Source organism: Oncorhynchus gorbuscha, linkage group LG10 (assembly GCF_021184085.1).
Source record: "Oncorhynchus gorbuscha isolate QuinsamMale2020 ecotype Even-year linkage group LG10, OgorEven_v1.0, whole genome shotgun sequence".
NCBI classification, from domain to species: domain Eukaryota; kingdom Metazoa; phylum Chordata; class Actinopteri; order Salmoniformes; family Salmonidae; genus Oncorhynchus; species Oncorhynchus gorbuscha.
The window spans coordinates 70,589,083-70,615,543 of record NC_060182.1 but is presented as its reverse complement, the minus strand read 5'-3'; the positions used below and the strand labels follow the sequence as shown (position 1 = coordinate 70,615,543).

Here is a 26,461-nt window from a genome sequence, read left to right as displayed (position 1 = left end):
TCCAGTTTCCCAATGACCATATTTTCAACACACTTGCGTGGAATTCATTCACAAGGCTGTTTTGGAAAAAGCCAGACATTGTTTGTCTTGTTTTTTTTTCAGTTATAATGATCCTGAAGTGGAGGATTATAGGAACAAATGGAGCAGGAGTGCAATGCTCTGGTATTTATAGCAGGAGGGAAAGGACACCACATGTGAGTAGCCTAAACTCTTCACTCTCTCTTGAACCTTCCCCCACCCTCTCCTGGCTCAGAACGGCCATGCTATTCTCCATGCACAATCAAAGAAATGAGTTAGTATTGTCAAGATGTTGCTGTAGTTCATCCAGATTCAATCTTACATCCAGATCCTCGCCCTTCTCTTCTCTGTCTAAATACTCAGCAGAGCTGAATATACATGGCAACCTGTAACCGCAGATTGTATCCCAGATGTTGTGATATTCTAGTCACGTTGTGTCTAGTGTAAAGTTCTTTAGGGCCCTGTGTGTAAAGTGGACAGAGTAACCCTTGCTGTCTATGTTCCTGTGTGTTCCAGTGTTGATACGTCAGGTGAAGGACCTTGTGATTAAGGCTGTTCTGAGTGCTGAGCTGCAGATAGCCACTGCCTGCAAGATGTTTGTGCCCCATAGGAACAACTGCTTCTTTAAGACTGTCTGCTACATTCTATCAGTCTGTTTCCCTGGTTGCACCTTTCTTGTCCTCTCTACGTCGTCGTTGAATTCCATACGGTACATTTTTTGTTATTTCCTCCTTCGTTTCTTCAGTACAGACTAGAGACAGTCATTCCCGAACACGTCCAGTTCCTGTGTCAGACGGTTTTGGAGTTCCTTTTGACTGAAGCAGGAATTTTCTGTTGCCATTCAGGTCTCTGATTTAGGCTGACTGTTTTCTTGGCTGCTCCTGTGTAGCACCAGGCTCGTGTGAACTCCATTTTGGAGCCATTACTGGTGTTAGTGTTGGAACTAAGTGTCTTCCCTGTCTCTGGCGTTCTCTCAGAGAGTTGGGGTTTGACTGCATGTCTGCTGAGCCTCCTCGAGTTTCTCTGCCCTCTCTGTCTCCTTTTTTCTTTCTTTCTTTCTTTCTTTCTTTCTTTCTTTCTCTCTCACTCTCTTTTTTTCCTCTGTCTCCACCTCTTCTATTCTCTTTTCCTGTTCTTGTCTGTAACTTTCTCTTCTCTCTCTCGCTCTCTGCTCTGTGCTCTCACTTGTTAGAAAAGTAGAGATCCCTGGCTGCACTTTTCACTGTAGGCATAATGGGCCCCTGACCTGTGATTGTTTGGGCTGTAGGGGCAGTGTACCAGGGCAAAATCATGTAATCTGAGAGTCGCCCACATAGAGATATTATCTCTGCCCCGAGCGGCAGGCATCACCTCAGGGCTTAACAGCCAGACGGGCCCAGGGTGGGAAATGTACAGATGAAGGTGTTTGTGGGATCAGGTGGGGCTGTGGGCGGCGTGCCCTAATCTAGCCCTCATGCATGTCTGATGGAAATGAATCAACTCAGGGAAAGATGACAGCAGAGATCCTCCATTCTTAGGAGTAGAGTGAGAGAATGGGGCAGTAATTGATGTTGACACACAGATGAACTCACACACCCACATGTACACATGCACTGCAATTAGGCCCATCTATCTTATTCTATACACAAATCCTGTTGACTATAATGAACATGCCCATTACCCTTTTATGATATTAGTTTACCGTCTATTGTGGTGTAATTTTGTTGTCTTCAGATCGCCCCAAGCTAGTTAATTATAGCATTCACAGTGTGTCTGCTGGAGACAGTTTCCAAAGGAAGACAGTGACAGCTCTTTCCTGACAGTTCCAGAGGACCACCCTCATCCTGCTGCCACTGTTCTTATCCTCCTCTCAAGGTGGGCCTGCTGCTTTTTAAATATGTGACTGGGTGTCTGTGGAGACATGTAGAAGCCATTGTAAAACATAAGTGCTGGTAGGCCAGGCCTGCCTCTTCCTCAGGGAGTCCAGTATTACTATGTACTTTATCTTCTCTCTTCAACCCAAACCACAGAGGGGCCGTGTTCTCACAGCTCCTGTCGGCCTCCTCTTCCTCTCTCTGTCTTCTTCTCCTCCTCCCCCAACCTCCCAAAATTGAACAAAATGTTAGTTCATGCTCTGAAATGGTCCCGAGCAGTGTTGCCATGCATCAATTAAAGGGAAAACATAAGAAGCTGTGATATATCCCAATAAATAATTGTGGGCAAGGAGGGAGGTTTATTGTTCGGAATTCAAATGCAATCGCTGCCACTTCTGGACTACAGGCAATAAGGCCACAAGGCACTAAAGAGAGTTGTAATCTTAATTTGCAGCAAATTATTCCAAGCCATTTTAGTGTCTTAAATACAATGTTAGTTGTTTTCAAATGGGATTTGCTCTTTTTGCACAAATTGCTCTGCCTATCTAAACGAGCCTAGTGTAACAAAATCCTTTATTGCTCTCTCTCTCTGATGTGGGAAACTTTATTTTTTTAATACATTTTCTTTGGTAAATTGTGTGTGTGCGTGAGAGAGGGTAGAATGCCACCCATGCTGCTCTCTTTACCACTATGCCTTAAGATTAATGAACAGGCTTTTTACTGAGAGATGCTGATTAGGACATGTTTTGACTGAGATCTAATTAGTCAAGCAAAAGGCCTTTTTTTATTACACACCAAACCTTCCACTAACTGTTCATGTATTCCACTGAACATCTCTCTTAAACAGCTTTTATTAGTCCTACATTTGTCTGTTAGTTAAACACTTTCCTGTCCCAAAAATAGGGGTTATTACGATGAGGATGATATGGTTGCTATGAAATTCTTTGCAGGCAATCACTGGATGAAGCCTATGTTTGGAGCCTACTTGTTTTTTATCATCCTGTTTCTCCTCTTTGTGTTATCCATGGAGATACAGCAGTCAATATTTTCCATGTTTTTTATTAGCTGCCTTTAGGGTGACATTTGGCATCAAACTTGTTGCTCTTCTCTGTAAATCCAGAGAAACAAGCTCCACATTAGTGATTTATTTGAAAATGATGCAATAATCCAATTTGTGATAAGTAACAACAAAACCCACTTGAAGAAGATGCTTTATGTTGTTGTTGTTATTGTGGGGCCCATGAACTACATGGCCGGGGTGGGGAGAACATTGTTTTGGCGCTGTCTCTTGTGATGGAGTATCCAACTGAGCCCACCCAATAGTTTAAAAAAACACTCCTCTTGATCATCCCCTCTTCGTATCACTTCTTTATATATTTTCCTCCAACGTTTAATGGGTGTTGGGGATGTTCTCTCATTCTTCTCTCTCGCTGTGCGATTGCTGTTGTGGCTTCTTTGTGGGTGCGTTAACAGTGCTCCCCGGGCAGCGGTCGAGCCACAGAACAGACACGTCACAGAGCTCCCGGCTCCGCGGGCTCATGGGCAGTAGAGGCGTCTGCTCCTAATTGGGGGGGGTATGCGCAGCACACAGAGTCTGCTTGTCGGGGGCTGGAGAGGTGGAGAGGCTTTTTTTCCTCCTCTTCATCCCGTACGACTGATGAGGAACTCCAGGCTCAAAGCAGTTTATTCCAGTGCTCTGTTCCCTGAGACTTATACATTATGTTTTATGGCTCTCTCTCTCTCTCTGCTGTGTGTGTGTGTGTGTGTGTGTGTGTGTGTGTGTGTGTGTGTGTGTGTGTGTGTGTGTGTGTGTGTGTGTGTGTGTGTGTGTGTGTGTGTGTGTGTGTGTGTGTGTGTGTGTGTGTGTGTGTGTGTGTGTGTGTGTGTGTGTGTGTGTGTGTGTGTGTGTGTGTTTTATTTAAAAAGAGTGAAAGGGGGATAAACCAGTGAACGGAAAAGAAAATCCCTGCGTTCTGCTTAGCAACTACTGTTCGGCTTTCGGTGTCCAATCCCGAAGACTGATTGGTAGTGCTACTAATGTTACAGGCTAAGGACGTTTGGCTCAATTCCACTTTAACATGGTTTTAGTTATCAAGCCCGTTGACCCTAGCAATGGCATAATGAATGACTTTGCTCAGTGGATGAGTTGGAATTCAGATCTTCCATAATCATCACCATATTTACAAGAGAAGATGAAACTCTTGAAGAAGTTTGAATTTTTGTCTTTTTTTCTGGATCAAAAGGGGACTTAGGTGGTGGGCGTGGCAAAGGGCGTGGCAATGAGCGAGGTCGGCCCTTTGGCCCGGATACATTTCAGAGAAAATCTCAGAGGTCCCCATCTTGGCAGTTTAGACAAAAAAAAAATCTGTTTTAAAGCTAGTTTCCTGCAATTGTTCACATTTTGCCATTTACTATTGTCAGAAAACCATGAACCAAAGGATAGGAAGGAGGCACTTGTAGAAAATCACTAAATGAACCATGAATGACTGAGTTTTTTATATAAAACTTTACTTACACTGTAATATCATTCCTTCACCAACCACTGTGTGAAGATATATCATAGCATGGGTTCTCTGTGTAAACCCTGATGTTGACCTCTTACACTAGAATAAAGAACTTGCACTACCGTTCAAAAGTTTGGGGTCACTTAGAAATGTCCTTGTTTTCCATGAAAACACACATGAAATGAGTTGCAAAATGAATAGGAAATATAGTCAAGGTGTTGACAAGGTTATAAATAATGATTTTTAATTGAAATAATAATTGTGCTCTTCAAACTTTGCTTTCGTCAAAGAATCCTCCATTTGCAGGATTACAGCCTTGCAGACCTTTGGCATTCTAGTTGTCAATTTATTGAGGTAATCTGAAGAGAATTGGCCCCATGCTTCCTATAGCACCTCCAACAAGTTGGATTGGCTTGATGGGCACTTCTTACGGTCAAGCTACTCCAACAACAGCTCAATAGGGTTGACTGTACTGGCCACTCCCTTTTTAGACAGAATACCAGCTGACTGATTCTTCCCTAAATAGTTCTTGCATAGTTTGGAGCTGTGCTTTGGGTCATTGTCCTGTTGTAGGAGGAAATTGGCTCCAATTAAGCGCCGTCCACATGGTATGGCATGACGTTCCAAAATGGAGTGATAGCCTCCCTTCTTCAAGATTCCTTTTACCTTGTACAAATCTCCCACTTTACCATCACCAAAGCACCCCCAGACCATCACATTGCCTCCACCATGCTTGACAGATGGCATCAAGCACTCCTCCGGCATCTTTTCATTTTTTCTGCGTCTCACAAATGTTCTTCTTGGGATCCGAACACCTCAAACTTAGATTTGTCTGTCCATAACAATCTTCCTCTGTTCAGTATCTATGTTATTTTTCCCACCTTAATCTTTGATTTTTATTGGCCAGTCTGAGATATGGCTTTTCTTTTCAACTCTGCCTAGAAGGCCGGCATCTTCACTGTTGACGTTGAGACTGGTGTTTTGCGGGTACTATTTAATGAAGTTGCCAGTTGAGAACTTGTGATGCATCTGTTTCTCAAACTAGACACTCTAATATACTTGTCCTCTTGCTCAGTTGTGCACCGGGACCTCCCACTCCTCTTTCTATTCTGGTTAGAGCCAGTTTGCGCTATTCTGTGAAGGGAGTTGTACACAGCGTTTTATGGTAATTTCCCGCATGGAATAGCCTTCATTTCTCAGAACAAGAATAAACAGACAAGTTTCAGACGAAAGTTGTTTGTTTCAGGCCATTTTGAGCCTGTAATCGAACCCACATATGCTGATGCTCCAGATACTCAACTAGTCTAGAAAGGACAGTTTTATTAGTTCTTTAATCAGAACAACAGTTTTCAGCTGTGCTAGCATAATTGCAAAAGGGTTTTATAATGATCAATTAGCCTTTTAAAATGATCAACTTGGATTAGCTAACACAACGTGCCATTGGAATACAGGAGTGATGGTTGCTGATAATGGGTCTCTGTATGCCTATGTAGATATTCCATTCAAAATCAGCCGTTTCCAGCTACAATAGTCATTTACAACATTAACAATGTCTACATTGTATTTCTGATCAATTTGGTGTTATTGTAATGGACAAAAAATTGGCTTTTCTTTTAAAAATAAGGATATTTCTAAGTGACCCCAAACGTTTGAACGGTAGTGTATGCTACGACAGCCTTGAGAACACCAACCTCTGGCCTCTTCTCCAAACAGACTATTTTCTTTTTAATTGCCTTTAAGCTGATTTTTCTTTGGCTTTACGGCCAGAGCTTTGCCCAGTCCCTCTAAAAGGTGGTTGTTTTCCCCTGGGAGCTGTGGCCTAAGCTAAGGGACACTCCCCAGGCAGAGCAGTGAGTGTGAGACTGAGGGAGTGGTGGTGAAGAGGACTTCCACAGAGCTCCTAGCACTGCCATGCCGTGGTGGCATGGCTGTTTTATAACCGTGAAGGAAGCAGAGAGAGAGAGCGAGAATGGAGGATTTTGTACACAGGGAACCTTTATTGTGTCGTTCTCTGCCAAGCTGGCGATGGAGTGTCTGAGTCGCCAGGTCCCTCACACTTGGAAAATACTTACATCATTTTCCAAACTTAGCTCAGTTGGAGTTCAGGGTCTATCAACAATTGTCTCTATCTTAATCATGTGCTTCTCTTCAACTTGGTCTAGATCAGTGGTATTTAAACTTTTTCTGCAGGAACCCCATGTTTTCCGACAGAATTTCTGGGGACCCCATTTTTTCCCCAATAATCTTTATGACCTTCTCACGACCCCTAACCTAACGTTCCAGGCATAGAAAGAGGCCTGAACAGAGTTCCCACTTCCGTTATTCAGGGCAAACAGAAGTTAGGTTGAAAATACTGTGTACCTGAAAATCGGATGTTAGTATTTTCTAGCACCTACCCCACCCCAAATCTTATGACAGAACCTTATAATCGGTAAATTCAGATATTTACATCAACAAATGACCACCAATTCATTGCATTTTCATTTCAAAATGAAAACAACAAATAAATGTACTCAATTTTTCAAATGTTCTTTCTCAAAAACATTTGCATATTGTACCATATCAAAATATTGTATTTCTTATTTGTGTAAGATTTTGGCACCACACTGCAGGTCGCGACCCCGACTTTGAATACCACTGGCCTAGATGGTGACAGTTTGGGACTGAGGTGTGGTTTACACTGAGGTGTCGGCTAATTCTGTGCTACAATATTGACTGAGCAACACCATCCCAATGTGGCAGAAGGCTTTTATAGAATATAATGGCATGAAAATCAGACTTGATGTTCCGAGCTTTTAAATAAAGAATATAGGCCTATTCAATGCACGAGTATAGAGTTCATAAATATGTTTCTCATCTAAGCTCTGATGTACGCAGCTCAATGGAGCTGAAATGTGAATATACTTAGCTAATGTAATGCAGCCAGCCAATCCTCAGTAGCAGCAGCCGTTTGATGTATAGTGATTGGATATTTAATATCCATATAATCAGTAGCAGAAAACCAGTAATGTTGTCAACTGCCAGTTTGTGGTAACCAAGATAAGACCGTTGACGTCTTCTATTTTCTATTGTGACTTATTATAGTTTTATAAGAAACTGGATCTTTCATCACTAGGTCCAGGAGTTTTTCCTCCCCACAGGGCCCAAGTTTTAGGCAAGGGCCTAACGTTTTTTCCTGTTTAGCCTAGGTGACATGGTCTGGGAAAAACTTCTGGTCCTGTTAATCAAAAATGGGGGCAGTGGACGCAGAATAGACCCAGACTCTGCTGACCTCCCATGTCCTCTAGTAATGCTATTATTCATGTGTGTGTTAATCTACAGAACTGTGTGGCTTTGATGTGCTTATCCACTCCAACCTCAAACTATGGCTCCTGGAGGTCAACCTCTCTCCTTCTCTGGCCTGGTGAGGGACTGTGACTGACTACATATCACCATCTCACGGTTCACAGGAACAAACACATGCTTATTCCAGACCTTTGATCTTGTTACAGCAGTTGGTCTCTGAAACACATTAATTGAGAGCTTTACTCTGCTCTGATAAAAATGCCATAAAAGTATAAATTGCTGGAAGGACTTTAGGGTGACTCAAAAACATATTCATGACCTTGTTTGAAATGAAACACACTTTTGTTCTTCCTCTCATCCACACATAAACATCAAATGGTGAGCTCTAGGAATATATATGTTAATATGACACATAAGGAAATGTCACCACTTCGTTGGTTGACAAATACCGGGAAATAGATCTGAGCAGTTCTTTCCAGGCCTGTAAATTCTGTTGACTGTGATTGCGATGTTTCTGTCCTCAATAACTTTGGGATTGCACTTGTATGTGAGAAAGGGCAAAATGTGTTATTTTACCATATGGACTTTGATGATTTTCAATGAATATCAATGAAATATTTTGCTTAGTTTTATATGATTTCAATCTTTATTTCCAGCGATGCTCCTCTGGATCTGATGATAAAGGCCAGCATGATATCAGACATGTTTTCTCTTGTGGGTGAGTCTCTCTCTCTCTATCTGTGCACACTAATGACGCGTTAATGCACTGATTCTGGGGAGGGAGGAACGCCAAGGGTTTGGTCTGGCGGCTACGCCTGAATGCTCTAAAATGATTCTGTTTATTACATACCGACCTGTTTATTGTAAACCACATGCTCTTTATGATGTGAGTAGACCATTACCTCTATACTTTTTGTTTTGAAACATAGATTGTCAGAAAGGTGCAGGTTTTAGGAGCCCATTGACATGCAGGCTATTTCTCCCATTATATCCACTCTTGCTACTGTAAGACTGACTTTAGCAATATGATGAATTGTAAGGGCCTTTTCTCAGGCTAACATCAGTCTGATGCCTGTAAATATTTTAACCATCTCAACCTCTTTGCATAGTAAGTCAGTAAAGAACTGGACAGACTCTCATCATTTATGACATGGGCAGTCTTCTAAATGAGCTGCCTTTTGTTTGATCTGTGGGTTCAGTCGCCTTCCCTCCCATCCCCATGTCTCCTCCAGGGCCTCTCTCTCTACCTGTGAACTGGGCGGGGCCTAGCTGGGGAGTGCCAGTGTAGATGGAAACTTTGTTGGCCCTGACTCTGCCATCCGCAGGATTCAGCCTGCAGCAGGCTCCACTGCGCTTGTTTTTTCAGCCCAGTGTCTCTTGTCTATTAGGGCTCTCTTCAGAAAATCCTCACTGCGAAGAAAGAATGCCAGTAATTGGCCATTCTGCTGCCTGACGCTTGGTTTCAGCCTGTGGAGACAGTTAGGCATTGTTTAAAACTAACTTTTGCCTCACAGTTAGTTACCGTTTTATATTAGAGAATAGTTGGATTGCTCCATAATGGGACCTCAGAATTGTGCAGAAACCACAGGCATTATTCATTAACATTCAATGACTGGCGGGTGAAATTGTCAACAGAGGACTTGTTTTGGAGTAATTAAGCTCTCTTGAGAAATGTGATCTCACGTTATTAAGCCAAAGCAATCCTTAGCATGCAGACAAGAAATGGTTAGCCCTAGGAGCAGATCAACACTGCTTAAACAACAGACTTTCTTTATGCAGAGAATGACATGTCTTTGTTATGTTGCCTTGCTTCACAATTAATGCATTCTCAGGTAGCCAGGTTGTTTCGAGCTGTGGAGAATATTTGAGAGAAATTCAAGTCCACACCTGAAAAAAATATTGTTATTACACATTTTTACACTTTATTTTTTATATTTTTTACAGTACTTCACCCTAACACTTTCAGACTTAACCAATTACTTCTAAAGCAAGTTGAGCTTTGACAATGACACGTGTACTTCAAGTAAAACACATTTCATCTTCCTCATATCACTACTGGTAATGAGTTGAGATCTTCTGTCTTCATCTTGTTTGTACCTTCCTGTCATGATCCAGAGCGTCGTCTGAGCCCGCTAACGATATCTAAAATGACACTGAGCCCCAGAGCCTGTAGGCCATATCTAATGACACTGTGAGGGGCTGTTGGGGTATCTGTCTGTACTGGGGCCAGCGTGCGGAATCATAAATTACAGTTATCTTTGGGACTGATGCATTACTGGGTAAAATGAGCAGTGGCATGTAAAACATACCCCGTCTATTATTCACTATACAAACCCTGATGCTTTTGGCTGATAACACTTGGGCTGCATCCCAGCTCTGTAAATAATGACAGCATGCCATTAGCATTCATTTTCCCCTTGTGTGTAGCTGTCAGTAATGCGTCAGCCGTGTTTGTAATAATTGCCGCATTTAGACAAGAACGTGGCAAGAGCCCAGTTCTTACCTGACGGCTTGGATGAGGCAGTACAAATAACCTCAGGGCCTGAGCTGTCGATTGATTTGATCCTAAATAAGTTGTCCCATCACTCTGTATGGGAAAGTATGACGTTAACTTTAAAGTAGTTTTCCTCTCCTCATCTGGGATCAGTTAGCTCTAAGTGATTTTATTTTTTAAAGAGAGAAAGAGAGAGTGTAAATGATTGTGAGTTTGAGAACAACTGTGAAGAAAGGCCCACAGCACCGTATTCATGTCACACATGATAGTATCAGATTGATCTTTATTACAGGATTACATGTGCTTTACTGTTCTAGATAACACATGCTCTCTAGAATCTTAGGCCACTGTCATTTACTCATTGTAGTGAGTCATGTCCCTACAGGCTTTGTTTGTCAGGATCTCCTGCTACAACACTCCTGCTCTGAACGGGTGACTCTGGACGCAGGCCTGACGTACCAAGCCCACAAAGCACAGGTATGGGAGACCACCACCTTTATTGTTTCACTAAAAAGTGCCTTAGTTTAGACATCAGAAGGAACTGCCTTTCCATGCCATATAAAGTCTTTCTCAACATGGCCTGTCATCATGTCTCTTACTGTATTTGTTTTGCTGTTATAGCTGAGCCCTTTTTGCCCTCATGGAAAGTCATTCTCATGAAAAACAACTGCTAATGCAATTACAGGGTTAGGGTGACATCATCAGCACTACGAGTGCACGCTCTGAAGATTATTATTTGATCATGTTTAATCAGGTGACTAATGCTCTCACTAGGCTCTGTTGCTTAATGATGCCACAGCAGCTAATACACTTGGCTCACTGCAGTGAACTACTGCACCCGGTCTGGGCTAGGATCTGCTGGTGGGACATGATCAAGTCAGACATTTTTCTACTCCACCTTGAATTGTGTAAAGTGCCCAGATAGCCTTACTGTAACAAGGCTTTACGTTTGTTCATATGTGTGTGACGTGGTGAGGTTGGACCCAGGTGCAGAGTAGAGACCAGACGAGGAATCAGTGGTTAAGGATAAACATAATACTTTGCTGAGAAACGGTAGCTGCAGGATCACAGTACACTTGAAAAAACAACAAACGCTAAGTCTCAAACACCCTCAGGAAACGAACGCATGTGGTAAACAATTCAAGCTTCTGCAAAGGACAACAGAAAACACACCTCTTTTAACAGGGAAATTAGTAAATAGGACACACCTGAGTGTCGTTAACATCTCTAGGACGGTCTCTGCTGCCCTCTGGTGACAGGTGGAACCATGACAATGTGATCTGTATGAATGGCTCGGTTTGTATGCTTACAGTGTGTTTTTCGATGTGCATGTCTAAGTGCTTCTCTGCATGTGTGTATGTTAAGACGGGTGTAGTTAGCGGCTGATGTTCATCTCACTGTCTCTCACACACCATTGCCTCTCTTAGCGTCCTTTCTTTGCTCAGTCAGCCAGTGCACACTCCAGAATGGTAAGTTGTCCTGCCTTCTCATATCCTCTAACCCAACCACATTAACCCTGCTGCACCTTTTCGCTATGCCTCACCACTGTGACGTCTTTACATTAATCGGTAAGGAAGCCACTTCATTTTTCAACCATTTATCCTTCTTAGCCTATGTTGTTTTTGAGTCTAAACGATGATGATATTTTCCCTACTTGTGGCTGCCAAAAAGCCCCCTCTATCGATTGTGAATCATGGTCTTGAAGTGGTGCTTTTAATCGAATAGTCCTTATTAGATTGGTCTTGGCAAGTCTATGATTTAGAAGCAAGGCAATGTAGCTCTGAGAATCAATCCATTGATGTCTCAGCCCCTCTGCCGGTTAAAGACACAGCAAAACAATCTTGCCACTAAAGCAGTCCTGTCAGAGAGGCAGTGAATCCTATGCTCCTATGAATAATCTGTCCTCTTCCTCTATACTGTGATTAGGAGCAACAGTTTAAATTATTTCAGGGGATCAGACCTTGTCAGTCTCTGGATCCCATCATATCTCCCCAACCAGTCTGGCAAATTCAATGTAATCCCCCTGCTATTTAGATGACAAATTCTCAATGTGATCCTGTGGGGTTATGACCTGCTGTCTGACCCTGGCTCAAACCTGCGTGCCAAAGTCGTCAATCAGCCCTGGTAATGCATGCCAAGGATGAGGCAGCCAGGAATGCCAGCTAGCAAAGATAGAAAATGTGCCATTTATGTAACCCAGGGAGGGAGGAAAGGGGATGATTTTTTACATTTTCCATAGATTTGGTGCTTTTCTGTATGTAAAGATTGTTACATTTTTTGAAATATGAGTTTTTATCAGTGTGTGTGATGTTTTCTTAGAATTGAACAGAGCCAGCCAACTTGCATTAGCACCCTATTCATTAGACCTATTAAACACCTAATTTATTAAACCAGTATCAGGGTGGATTTATGTGGTAATTAGATAGATGGTATCAGTATAACGATATGTCCGCTCCCCTTTCCTCTCCTACAGCTGTAGAGACCACTGTCAGCCAACAACACTGACACAGACAGGCCTAATGAGAAGCCAGGAGGTTAACAAGGACAGCAACCTGGGCCTGACTGCTGAGGAGGTCAATAGACATAGCTGAAGTTAGTATGATAGATCTGTTAGATCTGATAGATCTGTTAGGTGATATTGAAGCTAAGGGTTCTCTTTCCTCTCCATGGTAGCTGAACGTCCTGAGGAGAATAAGAGAGGAGCACGAGAGACGAGGGAGGTTCATTCAAAGCTTCCCCACCCCAGAGACATGGGAACTGTACAGGTGAGAGGGGTTCGGGCACTTTGGGTAATGTTACACACTAACGTACAGTGCCGTGAAAAACTATTTGCCCCCTTTCTGATTTTCTAAATGTTTTGATATTTTTTTATACGGAATGTTATCAGATCTTCAACCATAACCTAATATTAGATAAAGGGAACCTGAGTTTACAAATAACACAACATGGGTCTCATTATGCCTGGCGAAGTATGCATTAAAAAAATGTTTTATTAGGTTTTGGTTGAAGATCTGATAACATTCAGTATTAAAAAAATGAAAAAAAATAGAGAAAATCAGAAAGGGGCAAATATTTTTCACGGCACTGTACATGTCTAGATACATTTTGGAATAAGAGAACAGCAATGTCTAATGTTTGACCATACTGCTGCCTACCTACATTTAACAACTTCTATTACTACATAATACAACTATTACTACTTCAGCTAGGAGTTAAGGTGAGAAGCTGATACCCATTAGAGAATTGGCCGGTTACTGTACATTACATCTCCGTGAGTATTTATAGGCTTTACAGCTCGCACTCTTGTGAGACCTGTATTTTTTCCGCCAAACTTGGCTTGAATCCCATGATGACTTCTAGTTGAAACAGCATTAAACCCCCTATTTATAGGGGGATCCAGTTTTGTGCTTACACTCCATATTCTTCTATGGGGGATTTGCTGCTTGATTAGCTTTATGGGCCTGTTAGTACTGGGGAGTTTGTGGCTTGGGGCCTATGACATTGAGTATCACAGTTGCCCTGTTGTAACACATTCAACTCCCCACAAATTAGACAGAGAATGCAGAAGCCCAGTGCAGCCTGTGGTGGTGCTGGTGGTGGAAATAGTTGTCATTTTGTCATTATCTGTGTGTCTGTTTCTCAGTGGTTATCTGGAGTATAAGACATCAATGAACTCCATGTTGTCTAACAGACGTTTCCATGGAAGGTAAGCATTTCCATTGTGGTTTGGAATGGGAGCAGTTTAAATTTGTGGAAACCGTTGGCCCCTGACTTTGTGTTTGTTTTGTGTTCAGATGAATAGGTGAGGAGAACAGCTAATAAGATATGTATGGTAATAGTAGACATGAACGTTTTCCAGAGCGAGCACAGTGTCTATGTGGCAGTGTGGCTTTGGTAGTCTAGTCCTCAAATGGCAGTTGGGGCGGGGGAGAGTTTATGGAGCAAGGAAGAGCAGGGAAAATGTTATAGAATAAACAGAACTATTGGGAATTGTGTTGCACAACTCAACTTTTATTCTGTTGCATGGGTTCAAACTTCAGAGAAATCTTGTGGTTGTGAGCTTTAGGTTTATGTACAGTGTTTCCTTTACTCCGTTTCACTATTGCACAATACTATCTGGGGAGATGGAGTCTCCTTTGGTCCTTTATGATTGTTCCATGTTGCTTGCTTTGGTCCTCAGATTGGGAAAGCGGTGGTGACCTCAAGATCACAGTGGGTGTTATTGCCGCCCTTTCGCCCCCTCACTCTGTCTTTCATATCTCAACTTTCCTTCTCTTACCACAATATCTTTGAACAGAAGAATCTGATACATTTCTCTTCTCTGGGACTGATTCAGTCAAACCTGGTTTAGCAATGACGAGTGTCTACTTTTATGTTCAAGTGCCTAAAATCAATTATGTGACATGGGGAGCTAAAGCAATGTTCAGATATTAGAGTGTAAATAATGTAATGCAGGTTAAATTAAAGGGATCTATAGTTGGTTAAAGGGATACTTCAGGATTTTGGCAATGAAGCCCTTTATCTACTTTTGCAGTCCGATGAACTCATGGACACCATTTTTATGTCTCTGCGTGTATTTTGAAGGATGTTGCTAACTAGCGTTGGCGCAATTGCTAACTAGCGTGAGTGCAATGACTGGAAGCCAATGGTAATTAGTCTATGGTAACTGTTAGCATGCTGGTAGATACCATAGACTTCCAGTCATTGCGCTACTGTTAGTTAGCATTGGCTCGCAGAACTTCATACTGGCTGCAGAGATATAACAATGATATCCATGAGTTCAACTGACTCTGGGGAAGTAGATAAAGGGCTTCATTGCCAACATCCCGAAGTATCCCTTTAAGGAGTCATTTTAGAGCGGTTTCTCTCGTCCTTTTTTCTGTAGTACTTTATACTTAAGTGAGGGGTGGCAAGGCCTCCCCCACTATGACCAGATGAGGAGGATGTTGAGGAGGGGGAGGAGAGTGTTCAGAAGGAGGAAAAAGGAGGCGGAGAAGAAAGCCCTGAGTCCGTTAGTGGTGCAGACAGACAGTGTACCCACCCCACTGGAGCGGTTCCACAATGAGGTCCTCACCAAAACAATCCCGACGCACCGCCGCTGTCGCCAAGCCCAAAGTCAACCTGCTCCACATCCTCTAGCAGGGCTGAGACCTCAGGTCAGAGCACACCCCAGGCTTCTGCTCCTGTTGGCAGCCCTCTCCTCGTTCTCCTCCTCCCTCTCGCCCATCCCACCACCCCTCTCTCTTTCTCTCAGCAGGAGAAATATGAGGCTTCCCAGAGCACAGGGCCAAAAAAGCTCCAGAGAAAATCTGGGCCTCTTTTCATACCCCTGCATGTTTTGATCACTCTCTTTGAGCGTGACTCCTTCATGTCTACCTAACTTACCACATGGAGAGAACACTGAGGAAGCAGATGGGTTCTGCGCCAGCGAATCCTGTGTGTCAACCTTGAATTCCATGTAGAGACACTGCATGTGATTGGACTGTTAATTCTAGGAGTCAGACTGTCTCTTCTTTGTTTTAATTTGAATGACCTGGATGGACTTGAAAGGCTCCCAACCATCCATCATTATGCAACACGCTTTCAAAAATATTTGGATCCTTTTTGCTTTTACAATAACATTTATGAATATTACATACTTCTGTTTAAATGGCAACAAAGGCTCCAGTCTCCTATTGATTTTTAAAGTGTGTCTGAAATTGTAATTTGAGGGGGAATTACAATAACAAGTCTGCGTTTGTAGAAATTCCTCTATGCTTGCCAGGACTGTAAAGGGACCTTGGCAATTATAGTACAGCATATCATTGTTTGTGTTTGACAGCTTTTTCTAAAACATTTTCCCACTACATTGTACTGGCAGTACACTTTTCAGGTTCACTCGGGCCATGAAAGAAATGCATCACTCTTGGTACTGGCCAAGGGCAAGTCACACTATACTCTAACACTCTGGCTGAAATTGATACCTACCTTTATTCGTTTTGTCTCTTGCATGATGCCTAAGATAACAAATCTGAATATGCATCAGTGCTTGAGCTTAGTGTTGTAACACATGTATCTGAGATGCCTAAAAGGCAGAAAACCTTTGCTCCCATATAAAAACCTGAAGACCTGTGGAGATTATTAATAATTTACTTTCAGGGAATGACACAGATTGGAGATCTGTGTGTGTGTGTGTGTGTGTGTGTGTGTGTGTGTGTGTGTGTGTGTGTGTGTGTGTGTGTGTGTGTGTGTGTGTGTGTGTGTGTGTGTGTGTGTGTGTGTGTGTGTGTGTGTTGCAATTCCTCTAACTACGGTCGATTTCTCCATCCCATTTGTATCTTCTCCTCAGTCTCACATGTCCTCCTTAATCACATCTTTCTCACTCCCGCTCTCTTATCTGCTGTAAAGTCCAGACTCAGATGGCCTTCTCCTCCTACCTCAACCGGGTGCAGATGAGGCTACTTGCAGAGAGCAGGACTAACGCTAACTCAGCCTGGCCAGAGAAGGACAATGGCCAAACGGTAAGACAACCATCTGTGGTATTTCCCAGTGCCCCGGGGAAAGATTTTATGGAAAATAAGACCTGGTTCATTGTTTTATGTTTATCTGCATTTGATTTTCCGTTTGATCTGTTGTTACTCATCGGAGCCACGTCGTAACTGTGTAAATGTGCATGAGGCGTTTGTGGCCACGTAGAGAGGAAAATGGTGTGAGTACTACTACGTGGCTGCGTCAAAGTTGGTTTTATCGGAAAGTCTCGTTGGTGCATTGGAATGACAAACATCATAATCTCCCAAAGCGTCTGGAATTTTTTTTACTTGAACACGTTTCCATCGTGATGAATCCATACATTTTTTTAGACAAATTAAATACCAAAACTGAAAGGTGAGCGTTGTATTGATGTTGTAGTGCAGTGATAGCAGGGCCCAGATTCACAGAACACTTCTTACGCAAAAACTTAAGAATCTTCTAATGGATTTTTTTTTAAAGTTCATAAGATAGTTCGTAAGTGCAATTCCTCAACAATATTAATACCGGCGCCGACTGAGATGGCCGCCTCGCTTCGCGTTCCTAGGAAACTATGCAGTTTTTTGTTTTTTTATGTGTTATTTCTTACATTAGTACCCCAGGTCATCTTAGGTTTCATTACATACAGTCGAGAAGAACTACTGAATATAAGATCAGCGTCAACTCACCATCAGTACGACCAAGAATATGTTTTCCGCGATGCGGATCCTGTGTTCTGCCTTACAAACAGGACAACGGAATGGATCGCATGCAGCGACCCAAGGAAACGACTCCGAAAAAGAGGGAAACGCAGCGGTGTTCTGGTCAGACTCCGAAAAAGGGCACATCGCGCACCACTTCCCAGTATTCTTCTTGCCAATGTCCAGTCTCTCGAGAACAAGGTTGATGAAATCCGAGCAAGGGTGGCATTCCAGAGGGACATCAGAGACTGCAACGTTCTCTGCTTTACGGAAACATGGCTTACTGGGAAAACGCTATCCAGGGCGGTGCAGCCAACGGGTTTCTCCACGCATCGCGCCGACAGAAACAAACATCTATCTGGTAAGAAGAGTGGCGGGGGCGTATGCCTCATGACTAACGGGACATGGTGTGATGAAGGAAACATACAGGAACTCAAATCCTTCTGTTCACCTGATTTAGAATTCCTCACAATCAAATGTAGACCGCATTATCTTCCAAGAGAATTCTCTTCGATTATAATCACAGCCGTATATATCCCCCCCCAAGCAGACACATCGATGGCTCTGAACAAACTTTATTTAACTCTTTGCAAACTGGAAAACATTTATCCGGAGGCTGCATTCATTGTAGCTGGGGATTTTAACAAAGCCAATCTGAAAACAACACTCCCTAAATTTTATCAGCATATCGATTGCGCAACCAGGGGTGGTAAAACCTTGGATCATTGTTACTCTAACTTCCGCGACGCATATAAGGCCTGCCCCGCCCCCTTTCGGAAAAGCTGACCACGACTCCATTTTGCTGATCCCTGCCTACAGACAGAAATTAAAACAAGAGGCTCCCAAGCTGAGGTCTGTCCAACGCTGGTCAGACCAAGCTGACTCTACACTCCAAGACTGCTTCCATCACGTGGACTGGGACATGTTTCGTATTGCGTCAGATGGGAATATTGACGAATACGCTGATTCGGTGTGCGAGTTCATTAGAACGTGCGTCGAAGATGTCGTTCCCATAGCAACGATAAAAACATTCCCTAACCAGAAACCGTGGATTGATGGCAGCATTCGCGTGAAACTGAAAGCGCGAACCACTGCTTTTAATCAGGGCAAGGTGTCTGGCAACATGACTGAATACAAACAGTGCAGCTATTCCCTCCGTAAGGCTATCAAACAAGCTAAGCGTCAGTACAGAGACAAAGTGGAATCTCAATTCAATGGCTCAGACACAAGAGGCATGTGGCAGGGTCTACAGTCAATCACGGACTACAAGATGAAATCCAGCCCAGTCACGGACCAGGATGTCTTGCTCCCAGGCAGACTAAATAACTTTTTTGCCTGCTTTGAGGACAATACAGTGCCACTGACACGGCCTGCAACGGAAACATGCGGTCTCTCCTTCACTGCAGCCGAGGTGAGTAAGACATTTAAACGTGTTAACCCTCGCAAGGCTGCAGGCCCAGACGGCATCCCCAGCCGCGCCCTCAGAGCATGCGCAGACCAGCTGGCCGGTGTGTTTACGGACATATTCAATCAATCCCTATACCAGTCTGCTGTTCCCACATGCTTCAAGAGGGCCACCATTGTTCCTGTTCCCAAGAAAGCTAAGGTAACTGAGCTAAACGACTACCGCCCCGTAGCACTCACTTCCGTCATCATGAAGTGCTTTGAGAGACTAGTCAAGGACCATATCACCTCCACCCTACCTGACACCCTAGACCCACTCCAATTTGCTTACCGCCCAAATAGGTCCACAGACGATGCAATCTCAACCACACTGCACACTGCCCTAACCCACCTGGACAAGAGGAATACCTATGTGAGAATGCTGTTCATCGACTACAGCTCGGCATTCAACACCATAGTACCCTCCAAGCTCGTCATCAAGCTCGAGACCCTGGGTCTCGACCCCGCCCTGTGCAACTGGGTACTGGACTTCCTGACGGGCCGCCCCCAGGTGGTGAGGGTAGGCAACAACATCTCCTCCCCACTGATCCTCAACACGGGGGCCCCACAAGGGTGCGTTCTGAGCCCTCTCCTGTACTCCCTGTTCACCCACGACTGCGTGGCCACGCACGCCTCCAACTCAATCATCAAGTTTGCGGACGACACAACAGTGGTAGGCTTGATTACTAACAACGACGAGACGGCCTACAGGGAGGAGGTGAGGGCCCTCCGAGTGTGGTGTCAGGAAAATAACCTCACACTCAACGTCAACAAAACTAAGGAGATGATTGTGGACTTCAGGAAACAGCAGAGGGAACACCCCCCTATCCACATCGATGGAACAGTAGTGGAGAGGGTAGCTAGTTTTAAGTTCCTCGGCATACACATCACAGACAAACTGAATTGGTCCACTCACACTGACAGCGTCGTGAAGAAGGCGCAGCAGCGCCTATTCAACCTCAGGAGGCTGAAGAAATTCGGCTTGTCACCAAAAGCACTCACAAACTTCTACAGATGCACAATCGAGAGCATCCTGGCGGGCTGTATCACCGCCTGGTACGGCAACTGCTCCGCCCTCAACCGTAAGGCTCTCCAGAGGGTAGTGAGGACTGCACAACGCATCACCGGGGGCAAACTACCTGCCCTCCAGGACACCTACACCACCCGTTGTTACAGGAAGGCCATAAAGATCATCAAGGACATCAACCACCCGAACCACTGCCTGTTCACCCCGCTATCATCCAGAAGGCGAGGTCAGTACAGGTGCATCAAAGCTGGGACCGAGAGACTGAAAAACAGCTTCTATCTCAAGGCCATCAGACTGTTAAACAGCCACCACTAACATTGAGTGGCTGCTGCCAACACACTGTCATTGACACTGACCCAACTCCAGCCATTTTAATAATGGGAATTGATGGGAAATGATGTAAATATATCACTAGCCACTTTAAACAATGCTACCTTATATAATGTTACTTACCCTACATTATTCATCTCATATGCATATGTATATACTGTACTCTACATCATCGACTGCATCCTTATGTAACACATGTATCACTAGCCACTTTAACTATGCCACTTTGTTTACTTTGTCTACACACTCATCTCATATGTATATACTGTACTCGATACCATCTACTGTATGCTGCTCTGTACCATCACTCATTCATATATCCTTATGTACATGTTCCTTATCCCCTTACACTGTGTATAAGACAGTAGTTTTGGAATTGTTAGTTAGATTACTTGTTGGTTATCACTGCATTGTCGGAACTAGAAGCACAAGCATTTCGCTACACTCGCATTAACATCTGCTAACCATGTGTATGTGACAAATAAAATTTGATTTTATTTGATTTTATTTGATTTGAATGATTTTCTTTCGAACTTCTCAAATATCCGTTTTAGCTAGCTATCAATGGCAATCACGTTAGCATATTTCATACTGAGATTACTGTTCTAAAACATGTTATTGGGTTTAAAATTATCAATACTGAAACTTTCAGGTTAAGTTTGTGAGTGAATTAAACATGTTCAATTGCTTTTATGAGATTTTTCTCTCACTGCCCTGAGTTTAAGACAAGGGTTTAGCTCCACATTTTGTTACTTTACAGCCTTATTTTAAAAGATATTAAATTAATTGTTTTCCTCATCAATCTACATACAATAACCCATAATGACAAAGTGAAAACATTTTTGCGAATTTATAAAAACTAAAAACAAATACCTTATTTACATAAGTATTCAGACTCTTTGCAATGACACTTGAAATTGAGCTCCGAATACATCCCGTTTCCATTGATCATCCTTGATGTTTCTACAACTTGATTGGAATCCCCCTGTGGTAAATTAAATTGATTCGACATGATTTGGAAAGGCACACGCCTGTCTATATAAGGTCCCACAGTTACAAGTGCATGTCAGAGAAAAAACCAAGCCATGATGTCGGAAGAGTTGTCTGTAGAGCTCCGAGACAGGATTGTGTCGAGGAACAGATCTGGGGAAGGGTACCAGAAAATATCTGCAGCATTGATGGTCCGCAAGAACACAGTGGCCTCCATTATTCTTAAATGGAAGAAGTTTGGAACCACCAAAACTCTTCCCAGAGCTGGCCGCACAGCCAAATTGAGCAATCGGGGGAGAAGGGCCTTGGTCAGGGAGGTGACCAAGAATACAATGCTCACTCTGACAGAGCTCCAGAGTTCCTCTATAGAGATGGGATACCCTTCCAGAAGGACAACCATCTCTGCAGCACTTCACCAATCAGGTCTTTATGGTAGAGTGGCCAGATGGAAGCCACTCCTCAGTAAAGGCACATACAGCCGACTTGGTGTTTGCCAAAAAGCATGAAACCAAGATTGAACTATTTGGCAAGAATGGCAAGCGTCACATCTGGAGGAAATCTGGCACCATCACTACAGTGAAGCATGGTAGTGGCAGCATCATACTGTGGCAATGTTTTTCAGCATCAGGGACAGGAAGACTAGTCAGGATCGAAGGAAAGATGAACGGAGCAAAGTAGAGAGTGATCCTTGATGAAAAACTGCTCCAGAGTGCTCAGGACCTCAGACTGGGACGAAGGTTCACCTTCCAAGAGGAAAACAACCCTAAGCACACAGCCAAGACAACACAGGAGTAGCTTCGGGACAAGTCTCTGAATGTCCTTGAAGGATATCGAATATCTCTGGAGAGACCTGAAAATAGCTGTGCAGCAACGCTCCCCATCCAACCTGACAGAGCTTGAGAGGATCTGCAGAGAAGAATGAGAGCAACTCCCCAAATACAAGTGTGCCAAGCTTGTAGCGTCATACCCAATAATCTGGGCCCAGGTCTTCTCATCTCCAGGAGCTGGTGATCCGCTTCCTGAAGAGGGCAGCCAGTACCCTTCAACAGTACATGAGGATGGTCCTGCCCAGCCAACAGCTCCCCCTCCAGGACTGCTGACACATCCTGTCCCACCAGCTAGCAGAGTTTATCCACTGCTACAACAAGGTGCCTCACTACCAGCCACACAGAAAAATACTTTTCAGTCTCTAGTGTACACTGCTGTTCTAGGACACGTTTATAATAATTATACAAGTCAGGGTGTCTCCATTTATTTGTAATATTACTTGATTTTTTCCTCTGTGTGCTTATCTAATTAGAATGGTTTGCTTCAGTTGAAGGTGTAAATGTTTTGAAGAAGCCACAAATGACTGTTACAACTGACTTTCTCTTGTACTGTAGCATTCAGAACGGCCAGTGTGCTTGGTCTCTGATGGGTTTCTGTCCTCACAGGAGACAGAGCATATGGTCAAGAAACTGAAGAAGATGAAGAAAATTGTATCAACCACAGTGTGTTTCAGGAGTTTATCACTGAGGCAAGGTTAGTGAGCTGACTCCTACTCTCTCTACTACTGAACGGTACATACTCTATGCTCCTGACTGTTTCAATTACTTCTGCTACTTAACAGCAGTCTTATTCTGGGTATCATGGAGAATGTTCACACTGCTCTCCTCTCTTCCAGCGAAAGTGATCTTGAGGAGGTCCTGACATTCTACACAACCAAATGTAGAAGCACTAAACCTGACAATAGCAACAGCCAGGGTTCGGGAGAGCCAGCTTCCACAGAGAATCATAAAAGTGAATAGAAATTGTCATATGAACAAAAAAATTCACCATCTGTACAATCGGGATCTTTGTATTCCAGTTCGCCACAAATTTCACATATTTCTACAATTATTTTGACATTTCATTTAATTATTTGTTGAGAAATCGTTTATCATGTATTTGGACATTTTGATTTTGAAAAACCACATTGTGGAAAAAAGACTTACAAAGTCAAGTACAGGTCAGCTTCTAATAATAATCACTCATTGGTCGAAAATAAATGTGTGTTGGAGGCTGGATGATAACAGGGATCTGGCTTATCTTGTGTTCTGAACAGCTCTGCCTTTGGCCAAAGAAGACTCCAGCATTTTAGCCTCTGAGTCCTAACTGTCTAATGTCAGAATCAGCACAGACCAGCCCACTGCAGACCAACCCACTGTAGAGTGTCTGTAGACCTTAGAAGTATCAAGCAACCTGAGGCCCAGGCCTACTAGTACTCCTGCAGCTTCCCAGCTGCCTTAGACTGTGGCCACATCCACCTGCAGCACTACCCTCACCCCCAGAACCCACCTCTGCCCCTGCACTGCCCCCACTGCTGCCCCCAGTCTCATCTCCACTCCCCTCACCAGCCCCAGGTCCCTCCACATCCCCAGGCCTTTGTGTTCTCCTCAGCCTCCACCCTGGTCCTCCAGTCCCTTCGGGTCATATGGGCAGCTCCTATCCTGGTCCCACCACAGTCTCAGCCCCACTGGTCTCCCAGGTCCTGAGGCAGGTCCAGTTCTTTACCTCCACCTCCACGGCTGCAGCCTTATCCTCCATACCCGACTCAATCCACGTCTACAGCCAGAAGCTCTCCAGGCCCACTTCTGCAGATCAAGGTAAAGAAAACACCCTTGATCGATGTCTGATGTGTTCTCAGCTCCCAGTCTTTCTATGCCCTAAGACATGAATTAATAACATGTTTCGCTCTCTGCTTCAGCAATCAGAAGGACCGCCTCCTGCCGGCCCAGATCAGATCCAGCTGGGGTTTTTAAGGACCTGGACTCCCTGTCTGCTCAGACCCAGTCCACCCAGCAGGCCATTGTCTTAGCCCTGCAGAAACTGGCTGAGAAGCAGGCTGCCTACCAGCTCCATCAGTCTACTAACACAATATGAGTCTCCTGTGACCCTACCCAACCCCTCTACCCTCTTCCCTGCTCAATCGCTAGTTAATGTCACCTATAGGGTGTTCATATCAGGATACAAAACTACTATAAATCATACACTGTAAAGGGATTTGTGCTTTTCTCTAGATGAGTAAAGGGAATCCACACGTCCTGCACAGTGGACTTACTGAGGGTATTAATATTCCCCTGTGAACCTCTCTGTGACCCCATGGTGAGTGAAACTTCAGAGCTCAGTGTTGCTCACACATCCAGCAGGCAAAGAGGGTTCCTGGAGCCTACAGCCTGTTGGCTGGAGCTGGCTGGTCTGAGCAGAGCAGAGTGGTGGTGAGCTGATCTGAGGCTCCGTGTGAGGTCTCATTATCTTTTGTGCCAAATGGGAGTGCTTTCTGTTGATATTTAACAGGTAGTCACTTTTGGATGCTTATGAATAAAATAATGTGGAAATTAGCACTGAGTGGGGGTGAGATGGCTCTGCTTCCTCCCCCACCTCTCTTTTTAACGTCTTGCCTGAAGGTTTGTCATTCACAGTGGGTAAGCCCACCAGCCCCCCTCCCTCCATCTTTCTCCCTCCCTGGGAGTTCATGTGATGGCACCAGACCACACAGACTGCAGTTGTATGTCTTCCTCTTCTCTGTACAGTATTATATTCTTCTGAAAAGTGTTTGCTGTAATTCCCATGGAAAGTTAATCCTGGTCATGACATAGGGCTATTTTGCAGAGCAAAATAGTTTAATGGTTTGCACTTAAAGGGTTTGAATATACTTTGCCTTTCTTTTGACATGGATTATAAGTCATTAAATCACTTATTTAACTCAATATAGTGTTTTGTATGGAGAAGCAACACCCTATTGCACTGGTTGACCTGAAGATTCAGCAATTATTATTTTTCACATGCCAGGCCTCATCTTTTGGGAATAACCGTAACTACCTCTTACAATGTAATTGTTTCCAATTGTGTGAATTTAAGTATTCTTATCATTTGTAATCTAATCTTTGGCAGTAAAATAAGTGCTTGATTGTGAGTCCTCCCTCTATGTAACTTGCATCTTGAGGTCGTGCAACATGATTACACTTTAAGAAGCTTCTTTTTTAGGCCGGCCCAACATGATTCAACATGATATAGTATTTAAGTAATATATGCCATTTAGCAGACGCTTTTATCCAAAGCAACTTACAGTCATGTGTGCATACATTCTACGTATGGGTGGTCCCGGGAATCGAACCCACTACCCTGGCGTTACAAGCGCCATGCTCTACCAACTGAGCTACAGAAGGACCACACAGTAATTACCTTTTGGTTTGGAGAAGGGTGTTCTTTTGACCCATTGTGTTGAAACGCGATAACATTAACGTCACTATATCTCTTATGTTTTGTGTATATCAAACAGGGCATTATTTGCACCCAAAACTGTGAATTGTAAATAAAAGTAATTTCCTCCCTCCCTCAGTACCACCCAGGACAGCAGCAGCAGGCACGTGTCAAGTGCAATGCTAGGAATGTACATATTAAGGTAGCCTGGAGTTTTCCACTGAGATGAGAAACACCTTAGTCCTGATGAACAACATTGGTGTGCCTTTTGAGCAACTGAAAGTTATTCAGGGTTGATTAGGAAATGTTGGAATTTCAGTTGACATGGATCCAAACTTATATTCAAATGTATTATGGATTTACTGAAAATAAACGCGGAATTGGCATCCTAGCACACTGTTGAGATCTGTTGACAGTAAATTATAGATTCCCTCCGAATCCTTGAGGATTGAAAATAAACTGTATCGGGGCCTGAAAGGCACCCCGACTGGCTGTGTTCTGTCAGCCCTTGCATTCATTTAAACACCTGTCATTTAGGAATGTTTGAGATTTCCCTTTCCCTGGCAAGTCGACTAGCCAAACAATTAGTTCACCTACCCAGAACTCGGATTAAAACCCAGAGAAAATAAACAGCCCTGTCATTTCTAAAAAAGGTGGACAAAAGTACTTTTTTTCTCCAATTTGCAGAATCACAATCACGCATGAGAAAAAAACGTTTTCCTCCAAATAAAATATAAACGGTCACCCTAAACTGAACTCATCAGGAAACAGATTCATAACTTGTCTTTTTTTTTCTCCAGTCTCTTTTTCCCCCCTAGTCCAGTGCTTTTCATGAGCCCCTCTGGTTCTGCACTCTAGGCTGGAGGGCAGGAGACAGAGGAGGGCCATAGAAATCTGTATAAGTATTCATTTCCACCAAATTCCAGGCCTGTCTGATAATGGCTTCCAGGGCAGTATAGACAGTACAGTGTGTAGGGAGAGTGCAGCAGCCCCATTTAGTCAGATGATGCTGGAGCAAGCTATAATGTAATGGGGAGGGATACTGTAGCACGTCACTGCAAATTGTGCTGTTATTGTTGTAAACAGATTCGGCTGGTGTCCCTCTCAGG

At 43.6% G+C, this 26,461-nt stretch overlaps 1 protein-coding gene across 4 annotated transcripts; it reads left to right on the top strand.

Annotated features, from left to right (window-relative positions):
- On the top strand, positions 1-25,065 carry LOC124046459. Of its 4 annotated transcripts, XM_046366846.1 has the most exons (15): positions 1-194; positions 535-727; positions 7,697-7,778; positions 8,317-8,378; positions 10,540-10,631; positions 11,582-11,623; positions 12,628-12,727; positions 12,828-12,919; positions 13,798-13,860; positions 15,040-15,310; positions 16,547-16,654; positions 22,565-22,652; positions 22,795-22,910; positions 23,215-23,755; positions 23,857-25,065. In XM_046366846.1, exons 7-13 carry the CDS (start codon positions 12,674-12,676, stop codon positions 22,818-22,820), a joined length of 702 nt encoding a protein of 233 aa, XP_046222802.1. In that variant the 5' UTR covers positions 1-194; positions 535-727; positions 7,697-7,778; positions 8,317-8,378; positions 10,540-10,631; positions 11,582-11,623; positions 12,628-12,673; the 3' UTR covers positions 22,821-22,910; positions 23,215-23,755; positions 23,857-25,065. The 4 variants fall into 4 exon arrangements, with proteins under 4 accessions (XP_046222802.1, XP_046222803.1, XP_046222805.1 ...); XM_046366847.1 differs by lacking the exon at positions 535-727 and having other exon boundaries at positions 10,540-12,727; XM_046366848.1 differs by lacking the exons at positions 1-194; positions 535-727 and adding an exon at positions 1,428-1,872 and having other exon boundaries at positions 10,540-12,727.
- The last annotated feature ends 1,396 nt before the right edge of the window (positions 25,066-26,461 follow it).

Excerpts from the sequence above, each read along its gene's own strand:
- LOC124046459 (XM_046366849.1), top strand. The coding sequence starts at position 12,674 with ATGAGAAGCCAGGAGGTTAACAAGGACAGCAACCTGGGCCTGACTGCT. Across the intron at positions 12,728-12,827 it reads TGGGCCTGACTGCTGAGGAG|CTGAACGTCCTGAGGAGAAT; the intron begins GTCAATAGACAT and ends TCTCCATGGTAG. Across the intron at positions 13,861-15,039 it reads AACAGACGTTTCCATGGAAG|TACTTTATACTTAAGTGAGG; the intron begins GTAAGCATTTCC and ends TTTTTTCTGTAG.